Here is an 18781-nt window from a genome sequence, read left to right as displayed (position 1 = left end):
CCGTTTTTCTTGCCAAATATTTTCCATTTCCTTCGTTCATGGAGCTCCTGCCACTGCCAAAGCCAAAAATTTCCCCTTTCATTTCCTTCGTCAATCAAGCTCCAGCCACTTGCTTCGTTGATCGAGCTCCAGCCACAGCCATTCGCAAATCGCAGTCCACAATCCGCGCCTGAAATTGTCATTCACAATCCACAACTCACAACCACGACTTCACACAGAGAACGACTCCCACAGCCTTCACGCGACAGCGAGATCGAGCTCTTTAACATTCGAAGAACATATCTGGTTGCAAAAGTTGATTTTTAATTTGCTTGCGAGCTGAGATGCTTCGAATTCTCTGTTTTTTTTTTTTTTTTTTGTAAATTACTAAGCCAAAAGCTTTGCATAAGCTTCTTCTTCGGTTTTGAAGATTGTGAAGCTGGAAATGTTTTTTCCCTTTTTATAAATGGATAATTGAAAGTTTGAACTTTACCTTCGTACTTTCTTTTTCATAAATTGCTCATGGTGCAGTCTCATTTTGCTAGTTGAAGAAATAATTAAGGGGGTCTGTAGTTGGGAAGAAAGAGGAAACGAAAATGAAAAGAAAAAGCTTAAGTCTCGGTGCGTTCAAGTTGCATTTTTTCAATTAAAAAATTTAATTCTCAAAACGGCGTCATTTTCTAAAGTTTCAGGGTTTGACCCGGGGTAAATAGCAGAACTCAATGAAATTATAACGATTATAAAGCATGGTTAAAAACAAAACCAAGTGAGCACCTATGCGTCCAGCGTACGAACACATACCCACGAGCAGGAACAGTGAGCCTGAAACCAGGGCTTTTCCTGTGACAAGCTGTTGCTGTCGGGACGGGAACACTGTTAGTACGCATTATAAATTTGTAAGTGTGCGCTCCGCTTCGTATTTGGTTTCCGATAGTTTGTGAAGTGTGTTCCATTACGCTTTTGGTTTTTTGTTATAATTGTGCAATCATTTTAGTGAAAGACAATCATTAAATCAATGTAATTCATGTCTCTTATTACTTTATATAATAATGTAAGATAAATACATATCTCACACCTGTTTGATGAAAATTTAACAGTCTTAAAAAAATAAAATTTTATTCTCTTATATTTTTATGACTATTAAATTTTTATCAAACGGTTGTGAGACAGTTATGTATCTTACATTATTATGTAAAATAATTAGTGCTGTAATTCATATAATAGATTTACAATGATGGAACCACTACCAGATGTGTAGGTGTGTCAATGATATGAGATGTTTTCATCTAATCAATCATTTGATGTATAAAGTGGTGGATCATATTAATTATGTGGTGTTATCAATTATAATTATATTATATTACGTAGTTTATACAAATTATTTTGTATAAAAAATTGTGACTTTTCATTATTATATACTATAACAATAAAACTAATGATACATCTACACAATCGTGCACAAATTTAGATTAGCAATATGCACCCCGCCTCAATAAAAAGTAAAATATTTTAATGGATACCTTAAGTCACTGTCAAAGTTGCCCCCAAAGATTTGCCTTGATCCGGTTAAGACGGGATTAATAAAAATCAAAATATTTTAATGGGGGTCCAGCTAGCTTGCAACCGTGATTTGGTATCCCATTTTTTATCTTTTTGTGATCCAACCATTGGATTCAACCTAAGAGTTGCAAAAGCTACTCTAACGGCAATGATATAATTACTTGGTTATTAACGCTGCAACCCCTCTTGTTTCATAAAAGAAAAGAAAAGACTATATTTTAAGATTTTGACACATAAGTCCATCAAAATATTTTATGATCTTTATATGGGTCCAGGTAATTTAATAAATGAATATATTTAGATATACAAAAATATGGATGGATTATTTTAACTACTTAAAATACTCCCCACATCCATTTATTTAAAATATCAATTACAAAAAATCCCATTTTAATATAATTTTTTTAAAATAAAATACCCATTTAATGTTTTACCATTTAAGATAGTGTTACTTATAAGGATAAATAATTATTTTAATTAAATAAATGAAACTTAACTTTTATTTATTTCTATAAATTTGCTCAACATCAAATAACCTTATAATTGTTAGCATAAGATATAAATTTAGTCTAAAAAATTTATTCAAAGGGTCCCCTTAGGGTAAAAAATTAATTATCATATGATAATTTGGTTGGCACAAACTCTATTATTCTTAATTTACTTATTCATGACAAACACTATATTGGAATTAAATTTTAGTAAAATAAATATATGTCACCATCTTTAACCGCATTCAACAGACCCTAATTGTTGAGATTTTATTATAGAGAGCAAGATATAGTTCTTTTCTTATTATAGTAGTAAAAATAAATAAAAATAAACACAATAGATTTCTTTTAAGAGAATGCAAGCATTATTTTTATGAGATTGTGTTCAAGAAATTAATCTAATTATGTGGTTAGAAGATTCTCTATTTTTTTATATTTTAGAAGAATTATATGTTGGATAAATGAATAAATTAAGATCAAAGCAAAACAAAATGATTGAGAAGAAAACCGAAAGAGAATAATTTTTTTAGAATTTTAAAATTTTCATATTTTAATTGGGGTTTATTTTGTAAAATTATTAAAATTTATAGTTTTTAATATGACAGAAAACAGTAGAGATTGCTGAAGAAAATGCCAAATAAAATTTTTAAAATGCTAAAATTATTATATTTTTATTAGGACTTATTGTGTAAAATTTTTAAAATTTATAGTTTTTATTATTTACCAAAAATAATGGGGACTGTTAAAGAAAATGTCAAAATTGGGTGTTTCGAGGCAAGGTAGTTCCGGCATGGATACCATTACCTAAGAGATTTGTGAGAATGAGGCTGAAGTTGAGTTTATTGGGTGCATATCATTTTTCATCAGTGCTTGTAAAATAAAATTTGAATAATATTTTATTTAAAAAAATTTGTATAATTCATAACATACGGTAATATATCAATGTCTTACATTTTCAAAAGAATAAAAGGACAAGTAGATAATGATACAGTATGGCACCACAGTTTTTAAATTTATACATCAGTGTGTAGATATACCGTTATCCATAATAAAATGTAAAAGTAATTCCATAAACCATATAACAACAATTACACAACTCCAAAATTCAATCCATACAATATTTCCGAAAACATAATAAGAACAACGTTGTGTGAACAAGACAGCTAACCATATGCATAATCCTGGCATTTCTGACATCTGAAACTGGAAAGAAAAAGAATTTCAGTAAAGAATAGAACAAAAAGAATGCTGTAAAGAGCATTCTAAGCAATTAGGCAGTTGGTGTTGGCTCAGATTCAGTAGCAGGCTTGTCAATGGCAGCTGGAGCATCTTGTTTGGGTGGATCTGAAGAACCATTGGCAGTGGCATCTTTAACTGGTGCCACGGTTGTAGCTTTTGCTGATGCCGCATCTTTTCCATTCTTGGCATCTTTCCCATCCTTCCCATCTTTGGCATCCTTCGGAGGTGGAGGTGGCACCATATGAGGTGGGGGTGAGTGCTTCAGCTTAACCAGTATCTGCCGCATCCTTGAAAGATCAGTGGGTTTGCCAGGCTTTGGTCCCTGGATGACTGTTATTGATGGCTTCTTTTCTTGATCCTTCTTCCCTCTCTTCTTTTCAATGTTGGGTACCTCATAAGGAATGAGCTCTCCTATTGCTTTCCAGTAATGTTTATCAGCCTCTTTGTGAAACTTTTCTTGATTAGCCAAGAACAACTGTCCCAGACACAAACCAGATATGTAGTGTCAAACATGGCAAAATAAGCATACAAATTTGAATAACAAGATATTCTAAAAATCATACCTTCTCCCTCTCTCTGTTACTAGTCCTGTTGGTCTCTATATTAAGCTTTCGTTTTTCATAGAAAGCTCGTTTATACTCCTCGGCTTCTTCAACTAACTGATTTCTCATTTCCTTCTCCCTTTTCTCCTTTGCCTCAAGCTGAATCGCATTTTGACTACACAAAGTAAGCCACAGTAAAACAAAATAAATATCATGAGCAGATAAATCTCAATATCTCTCTAGAAGAAACAATAGTTTTCAGTTTGTATAAAGAAATCCAAAAGGAACAAAAAATCTCCACGTCGAGACAAATTAGGACAACAAAGAGAGATTTCATGCTAAACAAACCATTATGTACTGCACAGGTATAAAGAATTTGGGCTCTCAATTCCACAGAATAATTGTCTTTATTGGAGTCCTCATTAAAATTGGGGTCTCCAATAAAAAATTTCAAACCAAACTTTCCTTTAAAACCCTACAGGCAGCACAACAAATCCGTGCGGAGGAAGCCTTCCATCATCTTTTGAAAATGAATTAAGCTCCAGAGGAGAAAACTATTCATATTTACTATTTGGTTTCTTGCCAGTGTGATTTTACCCTTGCATGCTGCATACATTTAATTCAAGACATCCTTGAAAGATAAATATCGAGGACCATTCTAATTGAGTGAAATAATGACCATTATCAGATTGGAACACCAGCTTTACAGGGCTCCTTGTTCAACCCTTCCACTATCATAACCCCAGCAAGCATAACTATGACGATTGATTAGTGGCTGCAGCTATATTAAACCTAGTAAAATAAGTCGATCCCTATTAAATAAACATTAAAATCTACCAAGAGGTGAAAGTCATCTATGTTCTAATAAAACAACCAACAACCTGTATGAGTCAATGAAGCCCATTTATGTATTTCTATAAATAGAAGCAATTGATTAAATCCAAAACTTACAAATTACGAAATAAATACTTCAGAGCAACTGCAATGAAAAAGTTAATACATACTCCTATTTGAATTATTCAACAGAAGTCTAATACATCTAACTATAGTCACCCACAAAACCCTAGAGAGATCAAACAAAACAAAATTAAACTACTTCCATAAAGTACATAAATCAAATTTTGATTAAATTCTTTAAATTACATCTTAGCAAACATATTTAGGACAGTATGAAACTAGAAACAAGGCAAAGATCTAAATCAGAATGGTAGATCTGATCAAACATAAAACTAAACTAAGCCCGACAAGAAATGGACAAAAACAATAACCAATTCAATTGCTTAAATAAGCTGACTCCAATTCTATAATCTACATCAATCAACTCAATTCCTGAATATTAGAAAGCAGAATCAACCTAACCATCATAATTAAGGATAAGAATCACCAATAAATAAATGCAGGGTCAGATCTAAGCACAAACGTAGTAGAAAAAACAGATCTGAGAAAATTACACAAAAGCTAAGAAAACTTCATTAGTTGAGCTCATAAGCAGTTTAACAGAGTTAAAATGCAACTAAATCACAGCTTAGCCAACATAAACAGATCTGATCAAAATAAAAAAGAATCATACAGCAATAAGCTTACCGGCGCCATTCGCGGAGAGCGAAGCCTTCCTCGGGCTCCAACTCAGTGGGAGGTGGAAGAATCGGACCGTCAGAAACGAACGCACTACCGTCACCGTATCCATTTCCGTTACCGTTACTGTTCTCAACGTGACCTGAACCGAATGGAGACTGAGAGTAGCCAGGCTCCTGATTTTCGTAACCGAAGATCTCGGGAGACTGCACGTGATCTACAGATACGTCGCCGTGGTTTCCGGAGAAATCCTCGGCGGCGTTGTAGCTGGAGTACGAGCCGTAGTTGGAGTATTCGGCGTCGTCGTTGAACGGATGGTGATTTGAGTTTTGGTTTTGGATTTGCTCTTCTCCGTCCGCGCTGAATTCATCAAAGGCCGACATCTTGTGCGTTTCCGGTTGCGTGTTTGCAGGAAATCGGTGTAGATTTTGGTATGATTTTGAACTCGATTTGAAGCTTTTCCCTTTTCATTTGGTGTAATTTGACGCTTTTATACTCTTATCAGAGGTAAATGGAAGGTGAAGTGCATATTTCCGAATGTTGAAACGACGTGGTTTCGCTGTAGTTGTGATTGTTGACTTGTCTACGGCAATTTTACAGTGACTATTAAATGAACTTCAAGATTGAAATCATGCTCTTTGGGCTGTTTTTTCACCCGTGCTTTGCGTCTAAAAAATCTAATTTTTTTTTTAATTTTAGTAAAAGGATAATTCACCAGATGTAATCATATTAAGAACTCTGATCAGGCCTCTTCATGTTATAGTACGAATTTCCGATGTCTTAGAAATACAATAAATATCTTGGATTCAAAGGAATGAGACTCGGCAACCTGATGCAATCAAGGTTAATCAATGACGTTAAGGACCCGTTTGCCACCGCGCAGCTGCTCCAAACGGGTCTCAAGTCCAGCAGAAAAATTAGGAAGCCTAAGGGCTTCAACATTTTTTACGAGCTTCAGCTTAGCTTCAGCCGTCATTTTTAAAATGGATTAAATGAATTATTACCTTAATTATTGTTCGGATCAAATTATTGTCCGGGTCAAATTTTTTTGATGTTCGGAAAAACAAGTGAGATGAAAAATTCCAAACCATGGATTATGGTAAGCATATGTATGCATTACATGAGTTCAGCAGAGTTAGTAAGGAGTCCATCAATGTCAGTACTCTTTAAACCAGCACAATCTTCCGGCAGGTGGGATCGACCAATAAAGGCAGTCACTTGGCCTGTAATTGCCGATGGTTAATATTTGCTGTATGGGAAAAGCCAGGAGCAGAAGCTGCCCTTGATCATCACAAGTTCAAAACTCCCACGAGTAGGCTCTTCCCGAAAAATTTGGTACTCAAGGCTGATTGCAATATGTGGCATCAACCACGTACAAGCAAGGGTGGGCTTCAAGGCATTATGAAGGATATTTAATTTTATCAGGCTTCAAGGCATTATGGAGGAGAAAAGTAAATACAACTGTGAGTGAGTCTGTCCCGATTTTATCAGGTGTCTCTCCACAGAGACAATACAGCAACGACTGCTAATCCCAGGCATATGCATCTTAGAAATGCAGTCACTGGGTAAGATTATCCCTCCTGCTCTCCAAAGAATCCAAAACAAAATGATGAGGTCAATCTGGTGCGATAAGGTTAATGGCTTACAGTCAAATGCCGACAGTCCTGGATCCCGATAGCCCCTTTGCACATTCTCTATGGTATGTACAATACAAAACGCGCCATCCACAGTATCAACAAAGCGTGGGATAAAAAAGTTGCAGTCTTTCAAGGAACAGGAGGTGCATTCTTGGGATATCTACCAGAAGGGGGCATCCGCTGCAAAACTCGTGGAAATTCTGGCTTTAGTCGTTTATTTGGCATCCCTTGCAATGACCTGATCCACGATATAAAAATAAAGATAAAATTTAATGTAAAAAAGAAAACAACTAAGAACAATGTGGAGATTAAGTTCATCTGCATATATAGGACCTAAGAAGACTCCTGATGATACAAGCAACAGACCCCCAAAAAAAAAAAAAATTCTCCACGTGTTTATCTGGCTACAAAATTAAAAAAATCAATGTCTAGACTAGGAACTCTCAAGAAAAATGAAATTGAGATTATCCCTCTTTTTCTCTCATTTTCTCTCCCCCTCTCTCATTTCCATTCCTGTCCTCTCCTCCCATTTCTTCCCACCAAACATGCACTTACTCGCGATCTCTGTTCTTTGAACATTTTAGTAGTTCTTTCTCATACTCTTTTCTCCATTTCTGAAGCTACATAGGTCACACACAGGAGACTTAGAAGGGGACAAATTAGAGAAGAGGATAAACTGAGCCTGGATAAGACTTGGCACAGACTTGGGAATCTGATATGAGGCAAAAGTGAAAAAAGGAGTGTAAAACAATTCCTGGTCAATTCAGCCTTCACTAATTTCTGTGTTTCAAAAAGTAACAGCTTAACTCTAGCAACATGAAAAATCACACACCTCGGGGAACCCTGATGTTTCTGAGGAAATTGACCAAACATTGATCTTAGACTTCCAAGAGCTTTCTCAGCAGCCTACAAAAAAGTAGCATGCCAGGCATTTGAAAAGCATATATGGTAAATATAAGGTATATGTAATCTAGTCATTAAGGGCAAGAAAATTTTGAATATCCAATAGAAATACCTGCATCTTAGCCTCATCCCAAGTTGACCCAATCCCCTTTCCTAACACCTGACCGTCGATTTCAACCTAAGAAAGAAAATATTAAAACAGAACAAAGACATTAGAAAACACAAGTAACACCACAAGAATATTAACTCAATTCCTTCTACAAAAAATGATGTCAGTAAAATTTCTTGACACCCCCATGAAGAAATAATTCTTGCTGTTCCAGCATAATGTAAACTAACTGACTGTAGGAATTTTGATCCATATTCGTCCAGAATGGCTAACACCTATTAGAGACCTACAAAATACATAACCACCTATAACATATGAATAATAAATCCATGCTCAGGGGTCCTTTCCATCATCCACAGTCCACATTCCCACGGGGGGAAAAATATGTCTTTCATCTTTATGTTGCCACTCGAGAAGCACATAATGCCATAAGAGGGAGATCGGAATTCACCATGAACAGAAATGTAGTCCCTTTATCATAAGAAGAAGGCATGATAATGACATGGAAGATGATAAACCCAAGCTCATTATGTCCTTGTTAGTAATTAAAGTCCAAGGACCGATATGCTTTGATATGTCCAACCCCTATGACAGTTTTGCATTTTAACTAATTTCAACAGTTATAGTTTCTACAAAATTAGAAAATGAACACAACTATTCTGAACTTAGTAACTTGAGAAAGCTATCTCAAAATGTAGTTCACAAAAGTAAAGCACACAGAAAAGAAGCAAACAGCAGACCTGTGCATATACTTCATCCTTCTGGACTGAATTTGCTGAAGATGGAGGCTGCTGCTGAAACACTACCCCAAGGCCCTCCGTCATGCACTGGAAAAGTTCCCCAGTAAACCCATGCCAGAACAATAATTGTAAATTTAAGTACATTACATTAATCTACAGTAACCACATAATGACAACAAGTTTCTCAAGTTCCTGAAATCTCACTAATTCTTTAAGTGCCGATACTGAACCCATTAATTTCTTAGAGCCTTCCAGTCTTGGATCAACAAGCTTCGAAGGCTCTGATGACAGAGACTCATCTTTGGCCAATGGCTGACCCCCAAATGAATTTATCTCGCCCATAAAGCAATTTTCATTTGCATTTGAAAATCTGCTACCATCTCCATGACCAGAACCAGAGTCAGACTTAACACGTAACATATATACATCTGCAAAAGTAGTTTCCGGCTTGGTCAGAATTACAAAGAGAAATACTAAGAGGAGAAATCTCAACTTTCCAGGAGATTTCCTAAGAGCACCACCGCAAATTAAGAGAAAAGAAACGATGGTCACAAAGCTAACATGCCAACTCCACTCCCTCGTACTAACAGAATTAGATGATAGGAGAAGTTTAAGAAGACGATCAATGTCGAAATTAATTGTGTGAAGAAAACATTCAGTCTTAACACATTCAACTTGAACTGAAGCACAATTAAAGATTTGTTGTCAACAAGTGCTTCCCAAAAAGGACACTTCAGTTACATATCAGTAATGCCAAAACATGACCACTATCTACATCACAAACTCTAAATAATTACACAATGAGTTGAGTAACCACAATACAACCAGAAAAACAAGAACTTACTAGCCAAGTGCTTGATGGATCCCTCTGCAGCTTGACGTTGGGCTTCCCTTCTTGTTCTACCAATTCCTTCACCGATTTTTTCTCCTGCAAACCAAGCCTACAGAAAATGATAAATAAGATGAGTACATGAGACATGGCATCCCTCAATTTAAAAACTGCAAATATCATCTTAGATGTAAAAAGCTTACTCACATCTGAAGCTTCCTAATAAATAAAAGACACCAAAAAAGACTTGCCTGTTCCTTGGTTCTCATATTGCTTTTTTCCTAGTTCCCTAAGTCTATTAAAGGAAGTTATACAAGTGTGCATGAGCGTGTACATGTTAGGTCTAATGAAAAGGTAATTTCTCTTTGGCAAATCTTTGATAACTAAGGTTAATTTACAAAAGCCCGTAAAAGAATGGTATCCTTAGGTTCATAAAAATTTATCAATATGAGTTGTTTCATGATTCAGCTTTAGTGTCAACTTCAATAAGAATGCAGCTTGATGTTCTGTTCCAAATGCTAATCCAACTAACTTTTAAAAGTACACCCAGCCTACTAAAAGCATGGTATTGACCAAATATCTACTTTTATTAGAAGACACAAAATCCACTTTATGATATTTTCCCCAAAGCGATTGCTCTAAAGATGACGAAAAAAGGAATATAAATTTTTCAAAAAATGAAACGAAACAACATGTGCTATTCCATCTAACTAACTTTGTGTACTTGAGGCAAATAGGTAAAAAGTGAGAAAGGATTTAGTTTCGAATGAATGACTAAAAATTATCATATTAATGAAACCAGGTATGAACTAAAAACTTTGTAAGCCAAAGAGCATAAAGAACCTCAATTGAGAACTGCAATTCCGTGCTAGCAACCAAAGCGGGCCTGAACTCCACCTACATTAAGAAAAATAAAAAATAAAGTAAAAATAATCTAAAGATGAAATGTGAGTCACAAATCATAATCTGCAGCATTTCTCTTGCAGTGCAAATTTGTTCCTATTACCTTTGTTCCACACTTCATTGCTATATCCTGTAAAACTCCTGATGGAGTTTCTGTACTTGAAACATCCCTTCCAGATTCAAAGTCAACATCCCTGCTGCTAGAAGATGATCTACTCAAGGGGATCTCCTCACCTTCAAAATGGAACCCCAAATTAACACACTTAAAAACAATGAACACACTTAAAAATAATGAATATATGTAAACAAATAATAAGCTCCATATATCAGCTAAGAATATAATCCATAGTTAACAAACAAATCACTATCACTTCTCTAAAATCCATATCTGCTGAGCTTAAAAGAAATTTTTTTCTTAAAAAAAAATGTGCCAGCCTATATATTATATCAGCATCTCTTGGATTAGCACCCATAGATGCATATCACAAGCAAGCTGATACATAACCATCACCAAAAAAGAAATAATAATTGGAACCCAAGGTCCAGCAATATCTTCAGAATTATGCAAGCAGGAAAACTCAAAACAAACAATTCAACACCCAAAAAAAGAGAAAACATTGATACAAAGAATCAGTATAATTCCAGCAGGTTACTGCCTCCTTTCATCTATTCACTACATCAAACGGAAGTATCCAGCCAAGAAGAAAGCAAGAGAGGAACACTAAATTTCAAGCAAACAGATGATCAATCAAATCATGACCATTTTAAACTCAAAAGAATAAAAATAAAAATAACAGAGACCGCCTCACTTGTATTTGTTCAACATCATGCCACAAACCTAGCTCTATATGGAACCATACTTTATCAAAGCTAACCACATGGACTTCCAAGCATTCATAAAAAGATGGCACCACTGACAAAAATTAGTAAATTCAGTTTAATACTAATCAAATGTATCACATATCACCTGAGAAAGATTGATAATCTGACAGTGTATGGTTTAACCTCAACCGATCATCTCTACGAAGTGCCTGCAAATACACATAACTTATAAGATTGATGCAGTTCACTGATCTTGGCTGAGAAATGCTGGCATATGACCCAAAGTTACAACTTAAAAAAAATCCACCAAGATGGATCACCTCTTTTGGCATTCTTTGATTTTCATGAGGCCTATCAGATGTACTAGGATTCTCTATCTTAGGGAAAAAAGATGGATGAGGAGGCCGGTGCTTCTCAATTTGCATAGCCTCAGAATTCAAAGGAAATTCTTTTGGTACTGCTCTGTTCAATTGCCGTGGGCTCATCTCTTCTTCCACAGGAAACCAGCTTCCACGTGATGGCACACGTGGAACTGAAACTTGCATCTGGGTTCTTGCAGGAAATGGAGCTTCACTTGGGGCATTTTCTCTTGTATCCATCCCATGTTGCAGTATAAGAAGCCTTCTCCTGGTATCAGGATCTAATTCAGATTCAGGCACTTCACCCTCTTCTCTTGCAGGAGAACTCTGCAAGCTTTGTTCTGGAGGACCAACATGACCCAATGGTTTAACTAATGAAGTGGCTGGAGGAAACTGCATATTGGCCAATGGCATCACTGCTGCTTGAGATGTAGGGAGAGTGGTGGTGCTAGAAGAAGATGGCATCGTATACTGAAAAGGAGCAAGCCTTGGATCTAAATTGGCGACTGCTGAAGAGATTGTTGCAGAAGCTGCTATTGCCTCCTACATGAAAGAAAAGCAGATTTAAATGGGATTAACTTCAACTTTGATGCATATAGGGTGCAAAATTGCCCTCACTAAAGAAAACGGTATCAGCTAACTTAGTACTTTCACATATCAACATTGACACAACCATAAGCCTTAACATCACTAGCCAATTTCTAAAAACAACTCTCTCCACATACAATACAAAGAACTAGATACATAGATCAATGGATGAAACAATAACGAGAAAATAGTAATACTACTTACCTTCAGTCTTCTTTCAACCTCAGCATCAGCCATGCCATCAAAAGAAAGTGGATCTTTGATTCCATTTGCAGTAGCAGCATCATCCTGGAGAAAAAATAACAGTGAAAAAGAAATATAGGCACTCTAATAAATAAGAATATGACAACTAAATGATCATGGAGATGGGGACATGCATAGGTTAGGGTGCAATCAAAGTATCAGTTGTGACTCCATAAATATCTCAACAATACAAAAATATTCATGACTAACCTCTGACACTAGATAGTTGCTCACATCAGGAGGGGAAGGAATATCCTTAACATCATCTTCATATGAAATCTCTGGTATCCTTTGCAGAAGACCCTCGTCAAATTCTCTGTTATCAAATACAAAGTTCTTATCACATTGAAAAGATACACTTAAGTCATAGACTAGGAACAAAATTTAGTTGCTCAAAGCTTGAGAGATAATGAAGACAATGACTGAGGTGGAGCATATGTCGTGGATGAAAACTTTAGACAGGGATCGTATGCTCACTTGAAAAAACCACCTCTGACATTGCAAGCAATGTTCCTTGCCACACATAAAACAGGAATAGCATTATTAGCCTGCAACATGACAAATTATGATGAGTGCATGTTGCCAACAAAAAAAAAAAAGGGATCAAAGTTTGGCATGGATGTGTTTGCAGTTTCAACAAAAACTAAAAAGATAGAAGCAGGTAGTGAATACTTCAGCTTGAGGAGCATAATATGGAGCAAATGCAGGAACAACATGCACCCTAGGTTGATCTTTGTCATCCCATACTTTCAAACGATCATCAATCACCAGTGCCATCTTGGGATGACATGTTCCATCTTGAAAGACATTGAACAGAGACTTCCTTGAACCTATTAACATGATAAAAAACTAAGCAGCATTAAAGCAAACTGAACAAAATTTTAAATAATCGCAGGCAAAAGTTAACACAATGAGAAATGGCTGCAAAGAATTTCCAAGTTGGATCATGCCACTCACCAGACTTCACACATACAATGCGATCCAACAATTCTTTTGTATTTATCAAATTCGACTCTGGATCAAGAAGCCTCCACATCTCTAAAGCATAATCCCTTTCTGCCATTGTACAAACATAAACCTCAAAACGCTTGCGTCCTCTAGCAGTCAAATAGCTCCGCAGGTCTTCCCATGCAGGTCTCAACCTCACCAGAACACTGGTGTCACGAATCTACAGGAATTCAAAAGTTTTCTGTTACTTGACCAAAGTGGTCTGATGAATTTTCATGCTTAGAATGTATTCAGAACACAGGATTACAGGAAATCATCACATAAATTTTAAGTGATATAGACCATCCAATGGAACAAGGATAAATATTGCAAAATCCTTTTAAGTCCCAAGGCAATCCCCATAAAGTGTACAATCAATTTCAAATGAACGAAATAAGGAAGCAGACATCGAATTGGAAGCAAACCAAGAAAATTGAGATGGGGGATCAAAGATGCAGTTAGAGAGAGAGAGAGAGAGAAGGGCAAATTCACAACAGCACTTAAACACAAAAGAACAAAGTATCAAAACAGTTCAGTTTGGAACTCATAAACACGCACCTGCGGATTGATGCGCGTTAGAATAATGTTTTTCTCCTGTAACCGTATGAGTGGACGTACAAGAGCTTGATGGCTGTCAGACAAGGCTGGAACAACCTCAGACTGAACTTTGATCACCTTCCCATTTTCATTAACCTGATCATTTTCAGCATATTGCTTTAGAATATTCTTGTCATCTTGATAGCGCTTGACCTCAGCCTGCATACCAGCAATACGCTGTGGGTCCACCTCAGTGCTAATTTTTCGCAGTAAAGCTTCAATCCTATCCTCAAACGAACGCATTGTATTTGCAACTATGAGAGTTTCATCCAGATCAAATACAATGCCAAGACATCTAAGGTTCAACATGGTGAGACAAGAATTGTACAGTCCAGATCCAACACTGAATGCCCAGAAACATGGATACTGTTTCTCGTTATTCCTAGAATACATGGCAACCAAGTGGAGCTCCTCAGTCAATCCCAGCGGCATCACTGCAGTCTGTAGGCACCAAAACAGTAATCACCATCTATGTTCAAGAATCATATCAAAATCTAAACATGTGACTTTTCACAATTAAAGGTAATTTAAATAAGCAGATTTGCATGAACATAAACAAATGTAATAAATGCAAAATTCCCCCAGAAGAATTATAATAAATAAACATTTTGCACAATGAAATGAAGCCACAAAGACCTGAAAACTTGTTATCAAAAGTCTTCTACTTCTCCTTTAAATATCCATTAATTCAGCTAAAGCCAAAGACAATAATTAAACTTGTGCCAAGACATTTAACATTAGCATGATCATAATCAAGTAAAAGTATAGATCTATTGACAAGATGAAGCCAATACAACTGCCATTAAATCATAAGGCAAGCATGTTGTCAAGATCAGACAAGTTCTATGAAATTGTCCAAATTTAGCAAGTCCTAAAAGCAGGCTTAAACCAGTGAGTTCAAACTTCCATACAATCTGTTAATAATTTCTATTTCTGAGCAAAACTATCAAGTTCAAATAGTTATCATAAACTTAGGAGAAAACTGGCACAATTGAGCTTCACACTACTTACAACAAAATTGCCAGATGGGTCCCCTGAAATTGTCAAAAATTCAGTGAAGTTATTTCATTCAACATCTGTGCTCTGCCAAATTTCATACGTTTTGGTCCAGAAGGTTCAGTTTGCAGCTTCAAGTTCTCATTTTTAAACAAATTTTTAATTCTATTTTTGTCAATTTTGGGTTGATATTAATATACCTTGTTCTCTCTGATACAGGAGGAGTGCAAAAGATGTAGCTGGATGTTGTCCGATGATTTAGACTCCATTTTGAAGCAAATCCCACTAGCTGTTATTGTATGTAGCACTGCCAGTGGCGGACACCTCTCACTCGCTTCTGAGAAGTAACTTATTCTGATTTCATCGAACACTTTCTTGTTCTTTTCCTCTCCTTCACCACCTTCACCTTGTTGTTGTGGATATATCTCCACTTCCCCCAATATTTCCTTTCCTAGATACGCCACCGTTTTATACATTTTCTCTCTCTGTTTCCGATCTCCCAAAAATCAAAATTTTTTTAAGAAAACAAAATAAAACAAAATCAAAAATTTTTCAGTTCTCGACTTCGATTTTCCGTCTCATCGTCAAATCAAGTGTCATGATGTATGTTTTTTCTTTCATGATCATCATCGGTGCTTTAAGATTTGATCCGATTCCGATTTTTGTACAAATTTAACAAAAAAGAACAATTTCTCTTAGATAGATCAAATGACAAAAAAAAAATATTCTTCTTGATGATCTACCGGTTATTCGATTGATTAATTTTTGAGTGGTGGTAAATCTGATTGCTAGGGTTTGTGATCTTGACGATGATTGATGATTGATGATGGCGAAGATTGATATTGAAGAAACGAGTCTTAAAGAAAACAGAAACCCTAGATCCAGATAGGGAAAGGTCTAAATTAGTACTTCTATGACGATAATAATAAAAAATATTGTTAAATTTATTAATCAGCAGTAAAAAAAATTTATAGATTTTTTTTACGAGGAAATTACCGAAAGCGCACGATTTTTGGTTCCATTACGTAATTTTAGGCGTGCTGACGTGTTAAAAAATTGGGGTGTCAGTGAAAATACATTTTAAAGTAGGTAAGGTTCAATGGAATTCTCCGAAACGTGCTGTGCGCAGGAAGATAGATTTTTGTGGCTTATTGCGTGGCGGATTTCTACTGGTTGCTGCTCATATGGTTGCAGTGCTGTTTTGAGATTCGGATACTCTTGACTCTTCGTGTGAACTTTACTTGCGTCTGCCTTGTTTGGGTTGTGTTCGCCAACTGTTTATCCAGCGGATCACATCACAATTTCTTGTGATTCTTGTTTTTGTACATTGTAAATGGATTTTTTTTTTTAAGATTGAAAAATAAGGAAATAAAATGTTTAACTAAATAAGTTTTTTCGATTTTAAGATGCTTTAATGTTTAATATACGTTCTATTAAAAAAAAAAGTTCAATATATTAGATTTTTGCTACAATTATAACTAAGTTTTAAAATGTTTCTTAAATGTACTATCCAACTGATAGATACTACTTCTAACATTTTATTTAATTCAACATAAAAGGAATTTGTCAAGTGCATTCCACCAGACCCAAAAAAAAAAAAATTCCAAGTTTGACTATTTTATTTTATGAAAAAGGAGATTCTCAATTTCCTCTTATTAAAATTAATACGCACCACTTATCCCATATTGATTTCATAATAGCCAATTAAAACTCCAATAGCATAATTTTATAATATTTTCTTTATTTTCGAACACACTTTTATTCATATTTATTATTAATTAAATAAATTATATAAATTAAAATTAAAATAAAAAAATAATTTAAATATTAAAAATAAGAAACATAGGTTTTGGTGTGAATAAAAAATTAATAATAAAATATTTTCTTATATTTTTTATTATAATAAATAAATATATATATATATATTATTTTTAAGATAAAATATCAAATAAATAACTCATTTACCCCTCGTTTTTCTTAAATTTTTCATATAAGAAACTATTAATTGTTAAAAAAAAATAGAGATAAGTGGTATATATCAATTTTCATAAGGGATAAATTGACAATCTCCCTTATGAAAATTCAAATTCATTGGAACATTAATGCATCATTTAAGTGAGAAAAAAAAATTATATATCTTGCAACCAAAAAAAAATGTACAAAGGAAATCCAATTTTAAGTTTTAATTAAGTGCGCTAAACTTGTTGCGTTGCCTTTTTTTTTTTTTTTGAAAAGTGTTGCATTGCTATATATATGTAAGAGTTTGATTTTTTTTTTTTTTTTATGGAGCTTGTATTACACATAAATAACATGCTACAGAATTTTAACTCTAAAGTTAAAATATCATATGGACTATATCATTTACAGCTAATCCACGAGCTCAATAAAATACTTATTTTTGGTTAACTCAAGGTAAAAACACTATTTGTTCCCGTCTAATAATATATGAAATTCACATCAAACGTTCCTCATCCCTACTTCCTACCACCACACCTTCCAAGTCATCATCATGTATCTAGGGTTGTCAATTTATCGGGTCAGGCCAGGTCAGGCCAAGCCTGAGCCCGACCCTATAACACAACTAAAGAGCCCTAGCCCTATAAAAAGTCTTATTGTTTCACATTCGGGTCGGCTCTGACTCGACCCTAAAAGGGTTAGGGTCGGGCTTTGAAAAAGCCCGAGCCCTACCAATTTTTTTATATTTAAATAATTTAAATTTAAATTGCCTAATATATTAAAATTTAAAAAATTTTGAAACTTATTTAAAGTAACATAAATATAAAAATTGTTCTACTCAACATCTTAACCATAAATTATATAAATAACCAAATATAAATAAAAGTTCATCAATTAACACACAATTTAATTCTACAATCTAACCAAAGAGTTCATTAATTTAACAAATAAAATAAAAACACACAACTGAATACCATAAGTCCACAATTTAAACAATGAGTTCATTAGTTCATTGGTTTAATAAAAGTTACAATTCATAACCCAACATTAAAAAAAAAAAAAAAGCTACAATTCAAACTCCAAAATTTGCAGGCCACATTCTTCTTCATCCATAAATTCCTCTCTGGTAAAAATTTCACATTTAAGAATTTTACCTATAAAAAATAAAGAAAAAAAAGTTTGAAAACAATTTAAGTATATAAAATTGTTACTAAATTAAGGTTAGGGTCGGGTCGTTTCGGGTCATATAAAGTCCTAACTCTGACCCTAATTTAGTCGGGCGTTTATTTTTTAAACCCTAACGCTATTTTTGACCCTTAAATTCAGGGCAAAGCCCTCAAAATTCGGGTCGGGCTTTGTTGTCATCTCTACATGTATCATTCAATTTCTCAATCTTTATTTTGGAGTTGTTTGGTAACATGGATAAGGACAACTGTAGTTAGGGCCTATTTAAAATTACAGTTTGAAAATCTAAAAATTATTTTAAAAAATTAAAAGTTAATTTTAATATTTAATAATTTTTTTTAGAAATTATCTTTACTAAAATCACTACATCCTTAAGCAAATCTTGAAAAGTATGGAAGAAGTAGATATTGGAGCTTTGATTTCGAGAATCATTTTTACACTTAATATAATTTCATATATATCATTATAAAAAAAAATTAAATGTATTAATTAGAAAATAAAATCATAATTCTAAAGAGATTATTATTGTTGCAAATTGTATTGA

At 34.5% G+C, this 18781-nt stretch overlaps 2 protein-coding genes across 2 annotated transcripts; both read right to left on the bottom strand.

The window, feature by feature from the left end:
- Window positions 1-3073: 3073 nt before the first annotated feature.
- Window positions 3074-5866, bottom strand: LOC102611533 (clathrin light chain 1-like). The gene is made up of 3 exons (XM_006467770.4): window positions 5393-5866; window positions 3830-3983; window positions 3074-3741 (listed from the first exon to the last, which is right to left on the bottom strand). Exons 1-3 carry the CDS (start codon window positions 5764-5766, stop codon window positions 3298-3300), a joined length of 972 nt encoding a protein of 323 aa, XP_006467833.1. The 5' UTR covers window positions 5767-5866; the 3' UTR covers window positions 3074-3297.
- Window positions 5867-6456: 590 nt separating this feature from the next.
- Window positions 6457-16000, bottom strand: LOC102611823 (RNA polymerase II C-terminal domain phosphatase-like 1). Its single transcript, XM_006467771.4, has 17 exons — window positions 15297-16000; window positions 14062-14541; window positions 13474-13684; window positions 13189-13346; window positions 12994-13064; window positions 12727-12832; window positions 12478-12561; window positions 11647-12228; window positions 11472-11535; window positions 10608-10738; window positions 10445-10498; window positions 9617-9713; window positions 8977-9200; window positions 8773-8859; window positions 8036-8101; window positions 7853-7926; window positions 6457-7258 (listed from the first exon to the last, which is right to left on the bottom strand). The coding sequence occupies exons 1-17, from the start codon at window positions 15570-15572 to the stop codon at window positions 7150-7152; spliced, it is 2874 nt and encodes a 957-aa protein (XP_006467834.1). The 5' UTR covers window positions 15573-16000; the 3' UTR covers window positions 6457-7149.
- Window positions 16001-18781: the final 2781 nt, after the last annotated feature.

This window comes from Citrus sinensis, chromosome 2 (genome assembly GCF_022201045.2).
Source record: "Citrus sinensis cultivar Valencia sweet orange chromosome 2, DVS_A1.0, whole genome shotgun sequence".
Lineage (NCBI taxonomy): Eukaryota > Viridiplantae > Streptophyta > Magnoliopsida > Sapindales > Rutaceae > Citrus > Citrus sinensis.
This window is presented reverse-complemented; position numbering and strand designations above follow the sequence as displayed.